Source organism: Eumetopias jubatus, unplaced genomic scaffold (assembly GCF_037043125.1).
Source record: "Eumetopias jubatus isolate StellerSeaLion01/CBP00866 unplaced genomic scaffold, mEumJub1_p1.0 scaffold_7, whole genome shotgun sequence".
Classification (NCBI taxonomy): domain Eukaryota; kingdom Metazoa; phylum Chordata; class Mammalia; order Carnivora; family Otariidae; genus Eumetopias; species Eumetopias jubatus.
Window position 1 is genome coordinate 64,634,287 of NW_028274813.1, and position 15,604 is coordinate 64,649,890.

Here is a 15,604-nt window from a genome sequence, read left to right on the forward strand (position 1 = left end):
GCCTAATCTTTTGTTAGAAATTCTATCATCTTACCTCTGTAAGTTTTAGCTTACAAATAACTGAGTTATTTTTGTACAACTAAAAAGTGATCTAGATACCATAATAGATTTTTTTAAGGTCAAGGACTAATAGCAACATAGTGCTTAATAATTTAGAACACAAATGCAGTGGAGGTTTGTATACTCAACTACAATATGCAAAGATTATGAAGTACAGAGCTGAAGTGATTTTCCTAGTAAAACTAACAGGTTTCAGGCAGGTGGTAGGTTATTCCAAGGCACTTAAAAAGCAGGGATTGAGGGGGCACCTGGGTGGCTCAGTCGGTTAAACGGCTGCCTTCAGCTCAGGTCATGATCCCGGGATCCTGGTCAGTGGGGAGCCTGTTTCACCCTTCCTACTCCCCCTCCCCCTACTCGTGTGCTCTAAATAAATAAATAAATAAATAAGTAAAATTTTTTAAAAAGTAGGGATTGAGTATGACACTTTCTTATCATTGGAACAAGTTGTGGGGAATTTATATGATCTTTTAATATATATAATTTAATATATATCATTCTCTCACTTGCTCAAGGACATTGCTCTAGGAAGTCTCCCCTCTCCTATACCAGTTTTTCCCTCTCTTGGATTATTACCTACAAAAACATGCTTTTATTTCTCCCATCTAAAAAAAAAAATTCTGGGGTGCCTGGGTGGCTCAGTCATTAAGCGTCTGCCTTTGGCTTGGGTCATGGTCCCAGGGTTGTGGGATCGAGCCCCGCATCAGGCTCCCTGCTCCGCGGGAAGCCTGCTTCTCCCTCTCCCACTCCCCCTGCTTGTGTTCCCTCTCTCGCTGTGTCTCTCTCTGTCAAATAAATAAATAAAATCTTTAATAAATAGATAAATAAAAATAAAAATAAAATTCTTGTATCTTACTTCCCAGCCAGTTGGAGCGCCATTTCTCTTCCTTTTGCATCAAAGTTCCTCAGGAGAGTTCTTGATAGTGTCTTTAGTTTCCCTCCTGCCATATCTTTGAAACCCACTTCAGTTAGGATTTCCCCCCATTCATTCCACCAAAACTGTTTTGGTTAAGATCATCAAAGACCTCCATGTTCATTCATTCATTCATTCAATAAATACTTGTTTATACTTGGCTGGGATCTTTTGTGAGCACATGGGGTATGTCATTGAACAAAAGAAACCCCCCCCCCTTTTTGAGCTGATGTTTATACTCAGCCATGCTAAAGCCAGTGGGCAGTTCTCAGTTGTCTCACTTGACCTTTCAGCAACATTTAACTCAGCTGATCCTCTTCCTTGTTTTTTTCCACTGGGCTTTATAGGACTTCATTCTCTCATTGTTTTCCTTCTTCCTCACTAGAAATTCCTGTTTCGTCTTCTCTGTTGATTCCTTATCTTTTTATAGAAGAGGCCCCTTGCCTAGTACTTGCTCGTTTGCAGTATGTGTATGCTCATCCTCTTGGTCATCTTACCTAGTCTCATGGCTTAAATACCATCTACATGTCAGGGATTTTTGGATCTCTGTTTTTAGCCTGGACACCAGGCTCAGATCTAGCTTCCCATTTGACATCTCTTTCGATGTTTATTTGATGTTTCAAATGAACTTCTAAAGTGAATACCTGATCTCTCCTCCTCTAGAACATTCATACACCTGTTCTACTTGCAGGCTTGCTAATCTCAGTTGATGCCAACTGTGTCCTTCCAAGTGTTCAAATCAAAATTTGTAAAGTCACCCATGATTCTTAGCTCTCACACTCAATAGCTTCTCTACTGGGCAATCTTAAAACATACCCAGAATGAGGACCCCTTGGGGAATTGGCTAATTTGGGGGTTGGTGAAGGAAATGTCTGAAGATGACCTTGGAACATATTGTTGTGTCAAAAAAAGTTAAGTCCTCCCACTGGCCAGCTCTTTGAAGATAATTCCACTGGTCAAATCCAGGACAATATTGGAAGCAAAATTAATAATGACAAATGGATTATAACCTATTGAATGAAGAAATCTATGCGTGCATACTGAAAATAAGTAAAGGAGACGGGAAAGCTCTCTTTTACAGTAGAATGCCAACTAATAAATACAGAAGGAATGATTGTTAGATAATGACCTTTTTGCAGTCATAGTAATAATTATTGCAGGCAGGAATGCTCAGTGCATTGTTGGATGAAAGTTTGATAGGTTACAGCATATTTATATTGTCACCATACAGGTTGCATAGTAATTACAAAAGGAAAGTTGATATTTTACAGTGAACAAACCTGGCAAACAAACCTTATTCAAGTGTTCAAGGATCATAACACTAATGTAGGGACAGACTGACCCCAAACCTGATAGTGCATACTGATGTTACGCATTGAGAAGGCTTACAGCATTACTTACATAGTTCTCCTGCCAAAAATTCTGAGGAAATACTAAACAAACTCAAATTGAGTGCTGTTGTATAAAACAACTAGCCATAAACAAACTCTTCAAAAATGAAAAAGTGATAAAGAGAATATGGTGAGTCTAGGTGAAGGGTACATGGGAGTTTATTTTACTATTCTTGCAGCTCTTTTTGTAATTAATTTTGAAAATTTTTCAAATAAAAACTTAAAAATACATGTTTATCCAGACTCCACTCTTCTGCAACCACCTTCATCTAAGCCACCATCATCTCTTGCTTCAATTACTAAATTGCTTCTAGTTGGTTTCCCTACTTCTCCCTTTGCCCCCTTCTACAGTCTTCTCTCTGCACAGAAGCAGAGTGACAGATTATATCACTCCTCTGCTCAGTGTCCTTCATTGGCACCTCATTTCAGTTACATCCTTACTATAATGATCTACAAAGACCAGTGCCTTCTCTTCCCCCATCTTTACACTCTGGCCTGTCCCCTACTAAAGTCCTCCATTGCTCTGTTCACATAACTCTAAACCCAGTAGGCATCATATTCTTCCTCAAGGCCTTTTTGCCCTAGATATTTCCTTTGCCTAGAACACTTTTTCTCCAGATATCTGCATGCCTGATTCCCTCACTGTCCTCAAACTATGTTCAGGTGTCACCTTTCCAATGAATCTTACTTTGACTACCCTATTTAAAATCACAAACACTTCCCCTGTATTCCTGAACCTGAGCTGCTCTATTTTTTGCATGGCTTTAATCATTGTCTAGCATACTCTATACTTAGTCATTTATTATGTTTATTATTCTTTCCTTTCTAGAATTTATGATTCATGAAGGCATGGGTTTTAGACTGTTCACTAATGTTTTTCTCCCAAACACCAACATAGATTTTCATTTGTTTCAGATGGTTATTTCCTCTTTATGCTGAGGAGTAGATTTTTTGTTCATAATTTTGATTAATGGAAGTTTATTTCTCTACTGTGTATGACTTGAGCCAATAATAAGGGTCAGAGCTCTTGACCATCATTATTCAGAAGAATGAAAGGGAGAAAGGTGTGTGTGTGTGTGTGTGTGTGTGTGTGTGTGTGTGTGTGTTTTAAGAGATCTTGTTCCCTAGATAGTCACAGGGAGAAACTCAACTGTGTCATACTGCAAACAGACATGAAGACACATTCTGCCCTAACTAATCTCTTGATTATTGTAGCCTAAGGGCCAACTGATCAGTTTAGTAATATTTTGCTTTGATTTCTTCAGAGACTGAGGATATAACAAAAGTTGTACCTGCAGTTGAGAATTTTAAAAAATAGGATATGGTGGTTACTTTATATAAGTTTCATTGAAAGTTGTAGAGCACTTGGAAATGTAAAATTATGATTTTTGGCATTTTTAGTATTTGAAAAGAATTTTTAAAGCATTTTAAACTTTTAAAGCTATAAGCATTTTCATTTGTGGAGAGCAAGGGCAGTTAATGTTTTTTGTTTTAGAAGACAGTTAGCCTACGGTGCCTGGGTGGCTCATTTGGCTAAGCGTCTGCCTTGGCTCAGGTCCTGATCTCAGGGTCCTGGGAAGTCTGCTTCTCCCTCTCCCTCTGCCCCGCCCTCCCACTCATGCTCTCTCAAATAAATAAAAAAATTAAAAAAAAAAAAAGGTTAGCCTTCTACTATGGAAAAGAGGGCAATAGGGGCACCCTATCCGGTTCAGGTCATAATCCCAGGGTGCTGGGATCAAGCCCTGCATTGGGGTCCCTGCTCAGCAAGGAGCCTGCCTCTTCCTCTCCCTCTGCCTGCCGCTCCTCCTGCTTGTACTCTCTCTCTCTGTCAAATAAATAATAAAATCTATTTTAAAAAAAGGGCAATAAGGCATAATCCTGAAGTAGCTTAATCTTAAAATGTCATTGACATGATACTTCAGGGTCTGTTAGGATTTGACCTCTGAACCCTTGCATAATTTTTTGTTTGTTAATGTGTGTAATGTCCTGTCAATTTTGCATTTTGTTTGGATTTTTAGTTTATTTTTGTTTCTATTAACGTGCTTACCAAGATCATGCAAATCAAGGTCATGCATTAAAATTTTAGTCTCTGTAAAGTACGAATCACATGTTTTGTTTTGTTCTTTGTTATAGCAGTCTCACGTCAAAGCATTCGCAGAGTATCTCTGGAGGAAGTTCTGGAATTACTAGGAACAGGGTTTCTACGTGGGAGTTCAGGATTTCTTCGAGCCAGTGGAGATATGCTGAAAGGAACCAGTTCAGTCAGTAGGGATGTTCGAGTTGGAGTTACTCAGGTTAGAGTCACAAATGAGTATCTACGTGTAATACTCACTGGCCTGTAATGAGAATTTTAATATCTGAATACTCTGGGCATAAGTGATACTGTGCAGGGTCATTACTTCTGCTCTCATATTTATAAAACAGATGGTAAGGCCACTCTTTGAAAGTTAGGTTACAAGTAAGAGAACCTTAGTTACCTAAAAGCCAATGAAATAGGCTATTACTCACAATGTGTTTTAAGTTGCTAATGGAAATTTTTGTTTATTTCCTTTGAAATACAAACATTTGTTTCTAGGCCTTGTGCTTTCATGTGTCTTACAGTTTAACATGTTTTCCATTGTGCTTTTGTGTGCTTGTACAGTTCAGATTTAAGGTATATATAATTCAGTATGGGAAATACTGTATTTCCATTTAATATGGTTTCAACTCCTAAGTGAAGATTATAGCATATAATCTAAGCTAAACCTAGGAAAAGTATCTTAGAATAAAACAACAGAGAGGTCTCTGTTGTTTTCTAAATGTCATTGTGGTTCAAAGCAAATGTGTGTTTTTTTAAATTCACATATGTCCTCAAGATGTTTTATACAATATACAGATAATAGATTTCTTCAAAATGTAAGATGTGCCAGTGTAATTGTAAACTGTATTTCTAAAAGAACAGATTACATAAGGAAACTACTGTCTTTGTATCTCTGGAGTGAGACCAACCATTAACATTCATGAAAAGAAAAAGCAACGATTCATCACTGTAAAGTTTCCTTTCACATTTCTAGAACTGAATTCCCTTAGAGTTACGGTGTTGGAACATACTTAATTCTTACAGTGTGTTCATGTTCATTTTGGGTTTTCTTGTTCAGAATATTAAAGAGCGTGAGTCCTTTGTTTGGAGGAGCCATAGACACAGTCTCCATATTAGCTGGCTATGCTGGTTATCCTGAAACTTGGTATCGTCTGACCAAAATAAAAATGCAGCACAAATGAAATCCCAATTGAAAGACTGTGTACTTCAGTTTGGGCTTAATACAGACAGAAGAATACTATTATATTTATGTAGCTGAAGCAGCAATAAATGAGGAAAGAATAAAAAGAAACAAATTTTGTATATTTTGTGGAAGAGAAAATATTAATTCATTTCATTCAATGAAATTATTTCATTTTGAAGATAAAACTCTTTTCTTTTTTAGGCTTATGTGGTATTTGTTTCAACATTAGGAGGAACATGGCTGGAGAAAAATTTTGCTGCCTTTCTTTCTCATATCCTAAGCCTTGTGTCACAGTCACACCCTAAAGCCACCCAAACTCAGACTGATGCTGTCTGCGGTCGCCGTTGTGTTTCATTTATCCTTCGAGCTACTATAGGAGGTCTTCTTGGAGAAAAGGCTCAAATTGCTGCTGCCAAGAATATTTGCCAGGCTATCTGGAAGTTGAAGAAAGTTGTGGGTATGGATCTACTAAGACAGTCTGTTTTAATAATGCTGAAGGAATTGTCCTTTTGGAAAAGCTAGACTGGTATATATTACTATATTAATACAAAAAAACGCTTTTGTAATAGATGTCAGTTGTTTTAGGGTAAAGTTGTCAATACATAGATGAGACATAAACTAACATATAACTATCATGTATATGTATACAAGTCTTAAAGGCTGGTGATAATAATTCCTCAGAATTCATAATTTTCCTCTAGAGGTTGATACAATGTTTTCAGAACAATCAGTTAATCTCAGGGGCACCTGGGTGGCACAGCCAGTTAAGCATCCGACTCTTGATTTTGGCGAAGGTCGTGATCTCAGGGTTGTGAGATCAAGCGCGGCATCAGGCTCCTCACTGGGTTGGGTGTGGTGCCTGCTTAAGATTCTCTCTCCCTTTCACTCTGCCCCTCCCCCCCAAGAAAAAACCAATCAATTCATCCCAGTTCCTGTACTATTTTAAGTGCACTCTGTTTATCTTATATACCAATGAAATTGCAATATTTTTTAGTTTTCTATGCATTCTTCCTTTCAATGCCACTTGTAATTGTAATTAAGGGATTGATGGTCAGGTTACTTGAACTAAATTGGTTGTATTAGTTCAATTCTTTCTCAACTGATGCAAGTCCCCATTGTAGTATTTCCGTTAACTGCCTTAAGGGTTTCATGTATAGAGAGAGGAGGTATTAATTTTTGCCTTTATATTTTATGCTTTTTTTTTTTTAAAGATTTTATTTATTTACTTGACAGAGAGCACAAGTAGGCAGAGTGGCAAGCAGAGGGAGAGGGAGAAGTAGGCTCTCCACTGAGCAGGGAGCCAGACGTGGGGCTCGATCCCAGGACCCCGGGATCATGACCTGAGCCAAAGGCAGCTGCTTAACCAACTGAGCCAGCCAGGCGCCCCATGTTTTCTGTTCCTAACACCTACTGCCTATAATATATTATAATAAAACACTGACAAGTAGTTAAATCTTATGCTTCTATCAGATGCCGTGATGAATGATGGTAACGTGGAAACCCGGGTTGGCTCCACAGATGCAACAGCCAGCCAGCATATGCTGGTGTGTGCTTTACAAGAGCTTGGAAATCTCTTATACAGTCTTGGCACCACAGCTGCACCTTTACTGCAGGATTCAAGTGCAGGTATCTGTTGTTTGTGACTTGTCTGAATACCTTGTTTTTACTTTTATTCTAGACAACTTTTTTCTGAGGAGACAAGTCTTTCTCATATAACTCATTTATTATGGATTCCTCTGTAGATTTATTAGAGATGTTTTATGATATAAATATACTCAGGATTATTAAGAATATGTGTATATTGTAGTTTTTTCTTTTATACAGGTTGTTCACTAAGTCACCCTCTAGTCCTCCCTTTCTGGAAATATTTAAGATAACATGGAAAAAAAGAAAAGCAAACCTGAACTCTTGTCTCTCATCTGCAGTGAAAACATTAATTTCTATATGATACAAGTAATTCACTTCCTCAAAGGTCCTTTCAAGCAGTCTCCATTTTCTTTCTCTTGGAAAATTAATCACTTTGAGAGATAATTCACATACCAAAAAGTTCACCCTCCCTATTTCCCCTTTCCCCAGCCCCTGATAACTACTAATATATTTCCTGTCTCTATGGATTTGCCTATTATGGACATTTCATATAAATGGAATCATACAATATGTGTCTTTTATTTAATCATTATAAAAAATCGGTTTTGATGGCTTTTGTCCTTTAACTGTGGTACGTATTTCCTGCTGACCGAAGCCGGCATTATATTTGGTTTGTAAGCTCTTTATCCCGTATAATTTAGCAGCCAACATGAACTGTTACATATTTTGATGAAGTTGTATTACAGCAAATACAGACTTTTATTTTTTTTTTTTAAGATTTTATTTATTTATTGACAGAGAGAGACACAGCAAGAGAGGGAACACAAGCAGGGGGAGTGGGAGAGGGAGAAGCAGGCTCCCCATTGAGCAGGGAGCCCGATGCGGGGCTCGATCCCAGGACCCTGGGATCATGACCTGAGCCGAAGGCAGCCGCTTAACGACTGAGCCACCCAGGCGCCCCAATACAGACTTTTATTCTTACTGGTATTGGTACTCCATTGTCTTCATAATTGGTTAGTAGCCCATTGAGGACCTAGCAAAGCCTCAATTTTGTTCAACATTTTGTTCTCAGGCAAAAGTGTTATGGTACATAGGAAGCATACTAATTATGTAGATAAATGTGCCAGGGGATTTTTTTTTTAAAAGAGGAGGATGGAGTATAGTGTGACATTTCTTTTTAAGGTGTTTTTGTTATATATTGATAATTTTTAATTCCTAGTACCAAATGAGTAATGGTCTGAAGATAAAAAAGCAGAACATTAGCTTATTTAGGAAATAAAATTTTTCTTTTGTGTATTTAAATCATTTTTCATATTAGAAATAATTTTTTTTTTAAGATTTTATTTATTTATTTATTTATTTGACAGAGAGAGACACAGCGAGAGAGGGAACACAAGCAGGGGGAGTGGGAGAGAAAGAAGCAGGCTTCCTGCGGAGCAGGGAGCCTGATGCGGGGCTTGATCCCAGGACCCTGGGATCATGACCTGAACCGAAGGCAGACGCTTAACGTCTGAGCCACCCAGGCGCCCCTAGAAGTAATTCTTGCATATAAAAATCATTTAGGGGCGCCTGGGTGGCTCAGTTGGTTAAGCAGCTGACTCTTGACTTTGGCTCAGGTCATGATATTGGGGTCCTGAGTTCAAGCCCCATGTTGGGCTCCACACCAGTTGTGGAACCTACTTTTTAAAAAAAAAATCATTTATAATTATGTATCTTTTTAAATCTTTTTTCTATTCTGATTTGGCTTTTGATAAAGATAATATATTTTATATCCATGTGGCTGCTTATTCTTTTGACTACTTTTGGCTAAGTGAATTTATCCGTAGAGCTAAGTCTTTTTTTGTTTTTTTTCTTCTGTCATTCTAGGTATTCTTGACAGTGTCATTTCAGTTATTCAGCATCCTAGCATTTCTGTTCGACTAGCAGCAGCTTGGTGTTTACACTGCATTGCTGTGGCATTACCTTCTTACCTAACACCTCTTTTAGACCGTTGCCTGGAACGGCTTACTGTACTTAAGTCTTCACCTGAAGCAGTGACTGGCTTTAGTTTTGCTGTGGCAGCTTTGTTGGGAGCAGTGAAACATTGTCCTTTAGGAATTCCTCATGGAAAGGGCAAGGTAATGATTTCATTCTTCACATATGATAATGACATTTCAATTTTTTTCTAAAATCGTAATTGTCTTCGTGAGTCAAAGCCATGCAGGACAGCTTTCTGAGAAAGCAGCTATATTACTTAATTTTTAAATATTATGAAATAATTGCTGTAACAAACAAAGGGATAGTTAAAAGTGTCTTATCTACACTTAAACGGGAATGTTTTCTGTGCTTTTTATTGGAAATATCTCCATTTAGTAACGGTTTGTTCCTGGAGGCTTTATTTTGCTATATAATTAGCTCTGGCATAGAAGTGCATTTAAAATTGCATTATAGGGGCGCCTGGCTGGCTCAGTTGGAAGAGCATGCAACTCTTGATCTTGGGTTGTGGAGTTTGAGCCCACATTGGGTGTAGAGATTATGTTTAAAAATGAATAAATTAATAAATAAAAATTAAAAATAAAATTGTATTATAAAAAATAAAATAGCATTGTAGAGGACAGAGTTGCAAAGAGCTGTAGCTATAAAATCAAGAATGTTAAGTAAAAGCCCCATATGTTACATTTGAATGGAAAATATCACTGTGGGGACGCCTGGGTGGCTCAGTCGGTTAAGCATCTACCCTTGGCTCAGGTCATGATCCCAGGGTCCTGGGATTGAGTCCTAAGTCGGGCTCCCTGCTTAGTGGGGAACGTGCTTCTCCCTCTGCCTGCTGCTCCCCCTGCTTGTGCTCTCCCTGTCAAATGAATAAAATCCTAAAAAAATAAAAAAAAAGCTTAAATCCTCACTTTGTCCAGTGACAAGACCTAAAGCAGTGACAACCTGGTAGGAAGGTAAAGCCCTAGCACCCAGATTATGGCTCTAAACATCATTTTAGCAAAAGGCAATCAGGGCTCCATAAAGGAATGGCTGGTTCCAGATCTGGGGCAGGAAAGGCACAGTGTAAACCTGAAATACCTTGTCCTCATACCAGAGAACAAGGAAGTCATCAATGACTACTGTGTTCATTTTAAAAGGATACAGAAAGTAACTTAAGGGGCTCCCACTGACCAAAGTGGGATAATGTGTACCATCAAAAAAAGATAATGGCAACAGTGGATTGAATAACTAGGAATTGTGAGTTATCAGAGAATGTTGTTTGACAGTGAAAGCCTTTGTAACTAGGCCTTACACACATATAAGTTCTTTTTTTAAGGTGTTTTTTATTTATCTGAGAGAAAGTGGGGGGGAGCTCAGGCATGAGTGAGGGGAGGGGCAGAGGGAGAGGGAGAAGCAGACTCCCTGCTGAGCAGGGACACACCTCCCCCCCTCCCCTGCCAGATCATGACCTGAGCTGAAGGCAGATGCTCAGCTGACTGAGCCGCCCAGGCGCCCCCAAATACGTACTTAATGAATAAATCACCATTTCTTGCTTTCTCATTGTCACTCATATGTCATTGTTAGTATTATGTATCTGCCGTTTAACCTTTGCAGAAGAATGTACCATTACTTCAGAAGTTGTAAAACTATTTTGAGTATTGCCAATGTCACTTGAGTAAGGTGATTGACAACTAACATATTCTGTCATATGTTTCTAAGCGAAGAATTGCCATTGCCTGTATTGAATTAAATTTAATATCCTCAGATCTTACTAGTTAGGCAGAAAGGATTGTTTTATTTTATCCTTGTTTTTATTGAGTGTTATCCATTGATTATATTGGCTTCAGGTAGTCCTAAGTTAGTAATAAGTTGGTTAGTTGTTTTAAAATACACTAGCCTTCCTGTTTAGAAAATTTATATGCCAACTTATAATACTTGCTCCTTTTCTAGAGGTGTTTGGTAACAGATGTTTTCTCAGACATAATAGATGCCTCTTGGCCTCTGTACTGTATAAGCATGCATTATCCATAACGTATGAAATAATCTGGTTTTTCCCCTTTTGTTTTGCCTATTTCGTCGACTTAAAATATAATACTTTTATGAATCCCACTCTGAAAATCACTTCAGTGTGAGACTATTTTAAGTACTTTTAATCTCTGTAGTATACTGCCTCTAGAAAGATTATCAGACCCTCAGGTATCAAAAAGGTATGCAAATTTTTAAAAAGGGAGATTCCTATAAGGAAACTTTCTCTGGTAATTACAGATTTAAGATAAATGCTTAAAACTAAAAGTAAATTCAAATTCTACGCACCTTGACTTGAACAGTTGTACAGTGTCATAATATGTGCTCTACAAAGAATTAAAGGTTTCTGTATAGAACCTAATATGCCAGTATTTAACCTAAACTTAACTTTTTTATAGTTTTCTCTATGATGTTGTCCTGTGGTGTAGTCTACATGAATGAGAGTCCTTTATCACTTATATTCGTTATATATAAGAGTTCATTTTTCAAGAGATTATTAGTTGCTGTCTTTTGTCCAGTAACCTATAAATTGATACTCTTCTTTACCTTATTCTTCCATATATAAATAGATTATTATGACCTTAGCGGAGGATTTGCTGTGTTCAGCTGTACAAAACAGTCGTCTTTCAGCTCAGCGCACACAAGCTGGATGGTTATTGATTGCAGCTCTGATGACGTTAGGTAATAATAGTCTGTGGAAGGTTTACATGACTCTGAAGTACTTTGTTTTCTGAATGTAAAATACTGTAATGTATGATTTGAGGAGACTGATTTTTAATTTGTACCAGAATTTATCCACACAAACATTTTTCTTCTAGCAGTCACCTTAGGAAGCCATATACTTACTCCATTCCTCAAAATATTTTCAGATCTCCTTATCTGAGATTCTCTTCAAAACCAATTTATGAGGGACGCCTGGGTGGCTCAGTCGGTTAAGTGTCTGCATTTGTCTCAGGTCATGATCCCAGGATCCTGGGATTAAGTCCCACATCAGGCTCCTTGCTCAGTGAGGAGCCTCCTTCTCCCTCTCCCTCTGCCTGCTACTCTGCCTACTTGTGCTTTCTCTCTCTATCAAATAAATAAAATCTTTAAAAAAAATAAAAAAAACAAAACAATTTATGAGCCTTAGGTAGGATAAGCCAATTTGATTACCTTTCAGATTTAACTCTGAATGACTCTGACTTTTCCAAAAATCATTCACATCCATCTCCAGAAAAAAGAATTTCCACAATGAAGGGTAGGCAGGAGAACATACAATAGCCTGTGACTCCAATTCTGTAATTGTTTTGAGAATTGGTAATATCAATAAGGTAGTCGAAGGGGATATGGTTCACTATATTTATTAAAAATCAGTTATTATTTTATAGTCATGACTATTGCATTTATATCCTATAACTTTGAGAACCAATTTTATTGCTTTATTAAAGTTATATTTTAAATCTATTTTATAATCATATCATTTATTGCCAAGATATAAAATTGGCTGAATTTAACTAGTAAATCATTTTGACACCTCTGAAGTAGTTTGATTTAAAAGGAGCTTAAATTAAACAATCACAAATGAAGAACCACTGTAAATAATGTTTTTGGGATGATTAAAGAGGTTTATTGGACTATATCAGGGTTCAGCCTATGGGCCAAATTTGGCTTGCCAACTCTTTTATACAGCCTCTGAGCTAAGAAGAGTTTTTACACTTTTTAATGGTTTAAAATTTGGACCCTGGCATACGTTGTCATTTCACAAAGTGATGGGAAGGAATAATATGGCCAAGCCTTTATTTGCTTTTGGCTGGGTGTTTCATGCCTGCCTTATTGATGATCTTGGTTAATTAAAGGAGAAAAACTACTTAATAAATGCAATATTTCAAAGAATAAAATTTTTCAGAAAAATAATTCCATCAGAAGAAGACTACAAGAAATCCCTTCTCTTTTAAAGAAAGAGCTTAGGGGCACCTGGGTGGCTCAGTGGGTTAAGCATCTGACTTTGGCTCAGGTCATGTTTTCAAGGCCCTGGGATTGAGTCCTACAGCAGGCTCCCCACTCAGAGGGGAGTCTATTTCTCCCTCTTCCTTTGCCCCTCCCCCTGCACATGCAGGAGCTCTCCCTTCCTCTCTCTCTCAAATAAATAAAGTCTTTTTAAAAAAAAGATTAGTGGGTGTCTGGGTGGCTCAGTTGGTTAAGTGACTGCCTTCAGCTCATGTCATGATCCTGGAGTCCTGGGATCGAGTCCCTCTGACCCTCTTTCCTCTCATGCTGTTTCTCTCTCACACAAATAAATAAATAAAATCTTTTTTTAAAAAGATTAGTATATCATATTTTATTGTATGTTCATAATCAACATATAAAAAAGGATTAAAATTTTAAATTAATGTTTTGGGGCACCTGGGTGGCTCAGTCAATTAAGCATCTCACTCTTGGTTTTGGCTCAGGTTATGATCTCAGGGTCCTGAGATTGAACCCCGTGTCGGGCTCCATGCTCAGCGTGCAGTCTGCTTATCCCTCTCCCTGTACCTCTCCCCCCACTTACTCACTCATTCTCTGGAATAAATAAATAAAATATTTTTTTTAAAAAAATTAATGTTTTAGGGTGCCTGGGTGGTTCAGTCAGTTAAGCATCTGCCTTCAGCTAAGATCATGATCCTGGGGTCCTGGGATTGACCTCACATCGGGCTCCCTGCTCAGAGGGAAGCCTGCTTCTCCCTCTCCCACTCCCCCTGCTTGTGAGCCTTCTCTCCCTGTCTCTCTCTCTGTCAAATAAAAATAAAATCTTAAGAAAAAGAAAATAACTTTGGGAGAAAAGCTTTGAGTTTTTTATACTTCCTAGTTTTTCTTTTTTCTTAACTGATAATGCTATCAAATAAAATACTATCATTCTACATTGCCTTTCATTACTGAGTTTGTATATTCATGATCTCTTAGTTCATAAATGTTACTGACCTGAAATCTTTTCTAAAAAAAGTTCCAGGGGCGCCTGGGTGGCTCAGTCAGTTAAGCATCTGCCTTCAGCTCAGGTCATAATCATCTTAAAAAAAAAAAAAGGAATACCATGGAGATGAGGCTGAGCTCTTAAAAAAAAAAATTCCAATCAGATGTATCACATCTGATTTTTGGCCTGGAACAAGGTGCTATCAACTTACTGAGTTTTAAAGAGTAACATTTTGGGTTCTTTAATAAGTGACAAGTTGAATAAATTACAGGTCCTGCGGTTGTCAGTCATCACCTTGGTCGAGTTCTGCTGTTGTGGAAGTGTGTCTTTCCAGTGTCTCCTAAAGATCTAGAAACAGAAAAAAGCCGGGGAGATTCATTTACATGGCAGGTAACCTTGGAAGGACGAGCTGGTGCACTCTGTGGTAGGTGAAGCTTGGTCTTTTTTCTCCCTTTCCTTTGGCTTTTTCCCTCACTCCTTAACTTTCCCATATTAATATCTTTATTGGTGAAAATATTACAGTGATTTTTGTAATTGAACATAATTAGTGATTAGAACAGATATGTGATAAACCAAATTTTTTAGAATTCTGATCCTCAGGAAAATGCATGTTTTCTTAGATGTAATCTAGTTGAGAACCTCCAAGATTGCTTTGTCTTCAGTAGGCATTCATTCTTTTTTTAGGAATATTAGGCTTGGATTTAATTAGCATTGATTAAGTATGGTTTCCATTTAGTTTTTTATATATGAAAGTTGTACCCTTCTATAGTATATGAACCATTAAAAAATAGTATCTACCATGAATATTTGAACTATGGAAGTGGTATTTCTGGAAAGACATGGAAACATTGATTTTGGTTTTATTTGTTTATTCATGGCATTTTTACTTTAAATAAAACAATTTTGAAATTAATCTTGGGCGCCTGGGTGGCTCAGTTGGTTAAGCGACTGCCTTCGGCTCAGGTCATGATCGAGTCCTGCATCGGGCTCCCTGCTCAGCAGGGAGTCTGCTTCTCCCTCTGACCCTCCCCCCCCCATGTTCTCTCTCTCTATCTCATTCTCTCTCTCGAATAAATAAATAAATAAATCTTTTTTAAAAAAGTATCTTAAAAAAAAAGAAATTAATCTTGAAACTCAGTCTAACTTTAAAATATTAAAATACATATTAAATAACTCCTTAAAAAGCTTACACGATTCAGGTAACATCTGTAAGAACCTAACAATGGTGACTAAAATGTCATCATAGTTCTGCAGAATTAGCGTAGAACTGGCAAACTTAAGGTTCTAAGGTAATTTATTCTACTTCTGAGCTCGGGTTGAGTAAAACCCAGAAGAGCAGGATTTTGTTAACTTGGTTGTTGGACTCTTTTAGTGATTCTAGAAACTGTTTTTTTTACCTTGATTAGAGGTAAAAGACATTAGCTTCCTTTTTATGTGAGAGTTTCAAGATTTTTTTTTGTTGTTTTTAGCACATTTATTCCTCTAATAA

At 37.5% G+C, this 15,604-nt stretch overlaps 1 protein-coding gene across 4 annotated transcripts in view; it reads left to right on the forward strand.

Moving 5' to 3' along the window:
* HEATR5A (HEAT repeat containing 5A) overlaps window positions 1–15,604 on the forward strand; it is a 109,452-nt gene that overhangs the window by 23,609 nt on the left and 70,239 nt on the right. For all 4 annotated transcript variants that reach the window (XM_028114879.2, XM_028114880.2, XM_028114881.2 and 1 more), the window contains exons 7-12: window positions 4,495–4,655; window positions 5,826–6,081; window positions 7,095–7,250; window positions 9,078–9,328; window positions 11,759–11,870; window positions 14,387–14,539. In XM_028114879.2, coding sequence (XP_027970680.1) covers window positions 4,495–4,655; window positions 5,826–6,081; window positions 7,095–7,250; window positions 9,078–9,328; window positions 11,759–11,870; window positions 14,387–14,539 — 1,089 coding nt within the window. The remainder of the gene's footprint in view (window positions 1–4,494; window positions 4,656–5,825; window positions 6,082–7,094; window positions 7,251–9,077; window positions 9,329–11,758; window positions 11,871–14,386; window positions 14,540–15,604) is intronic.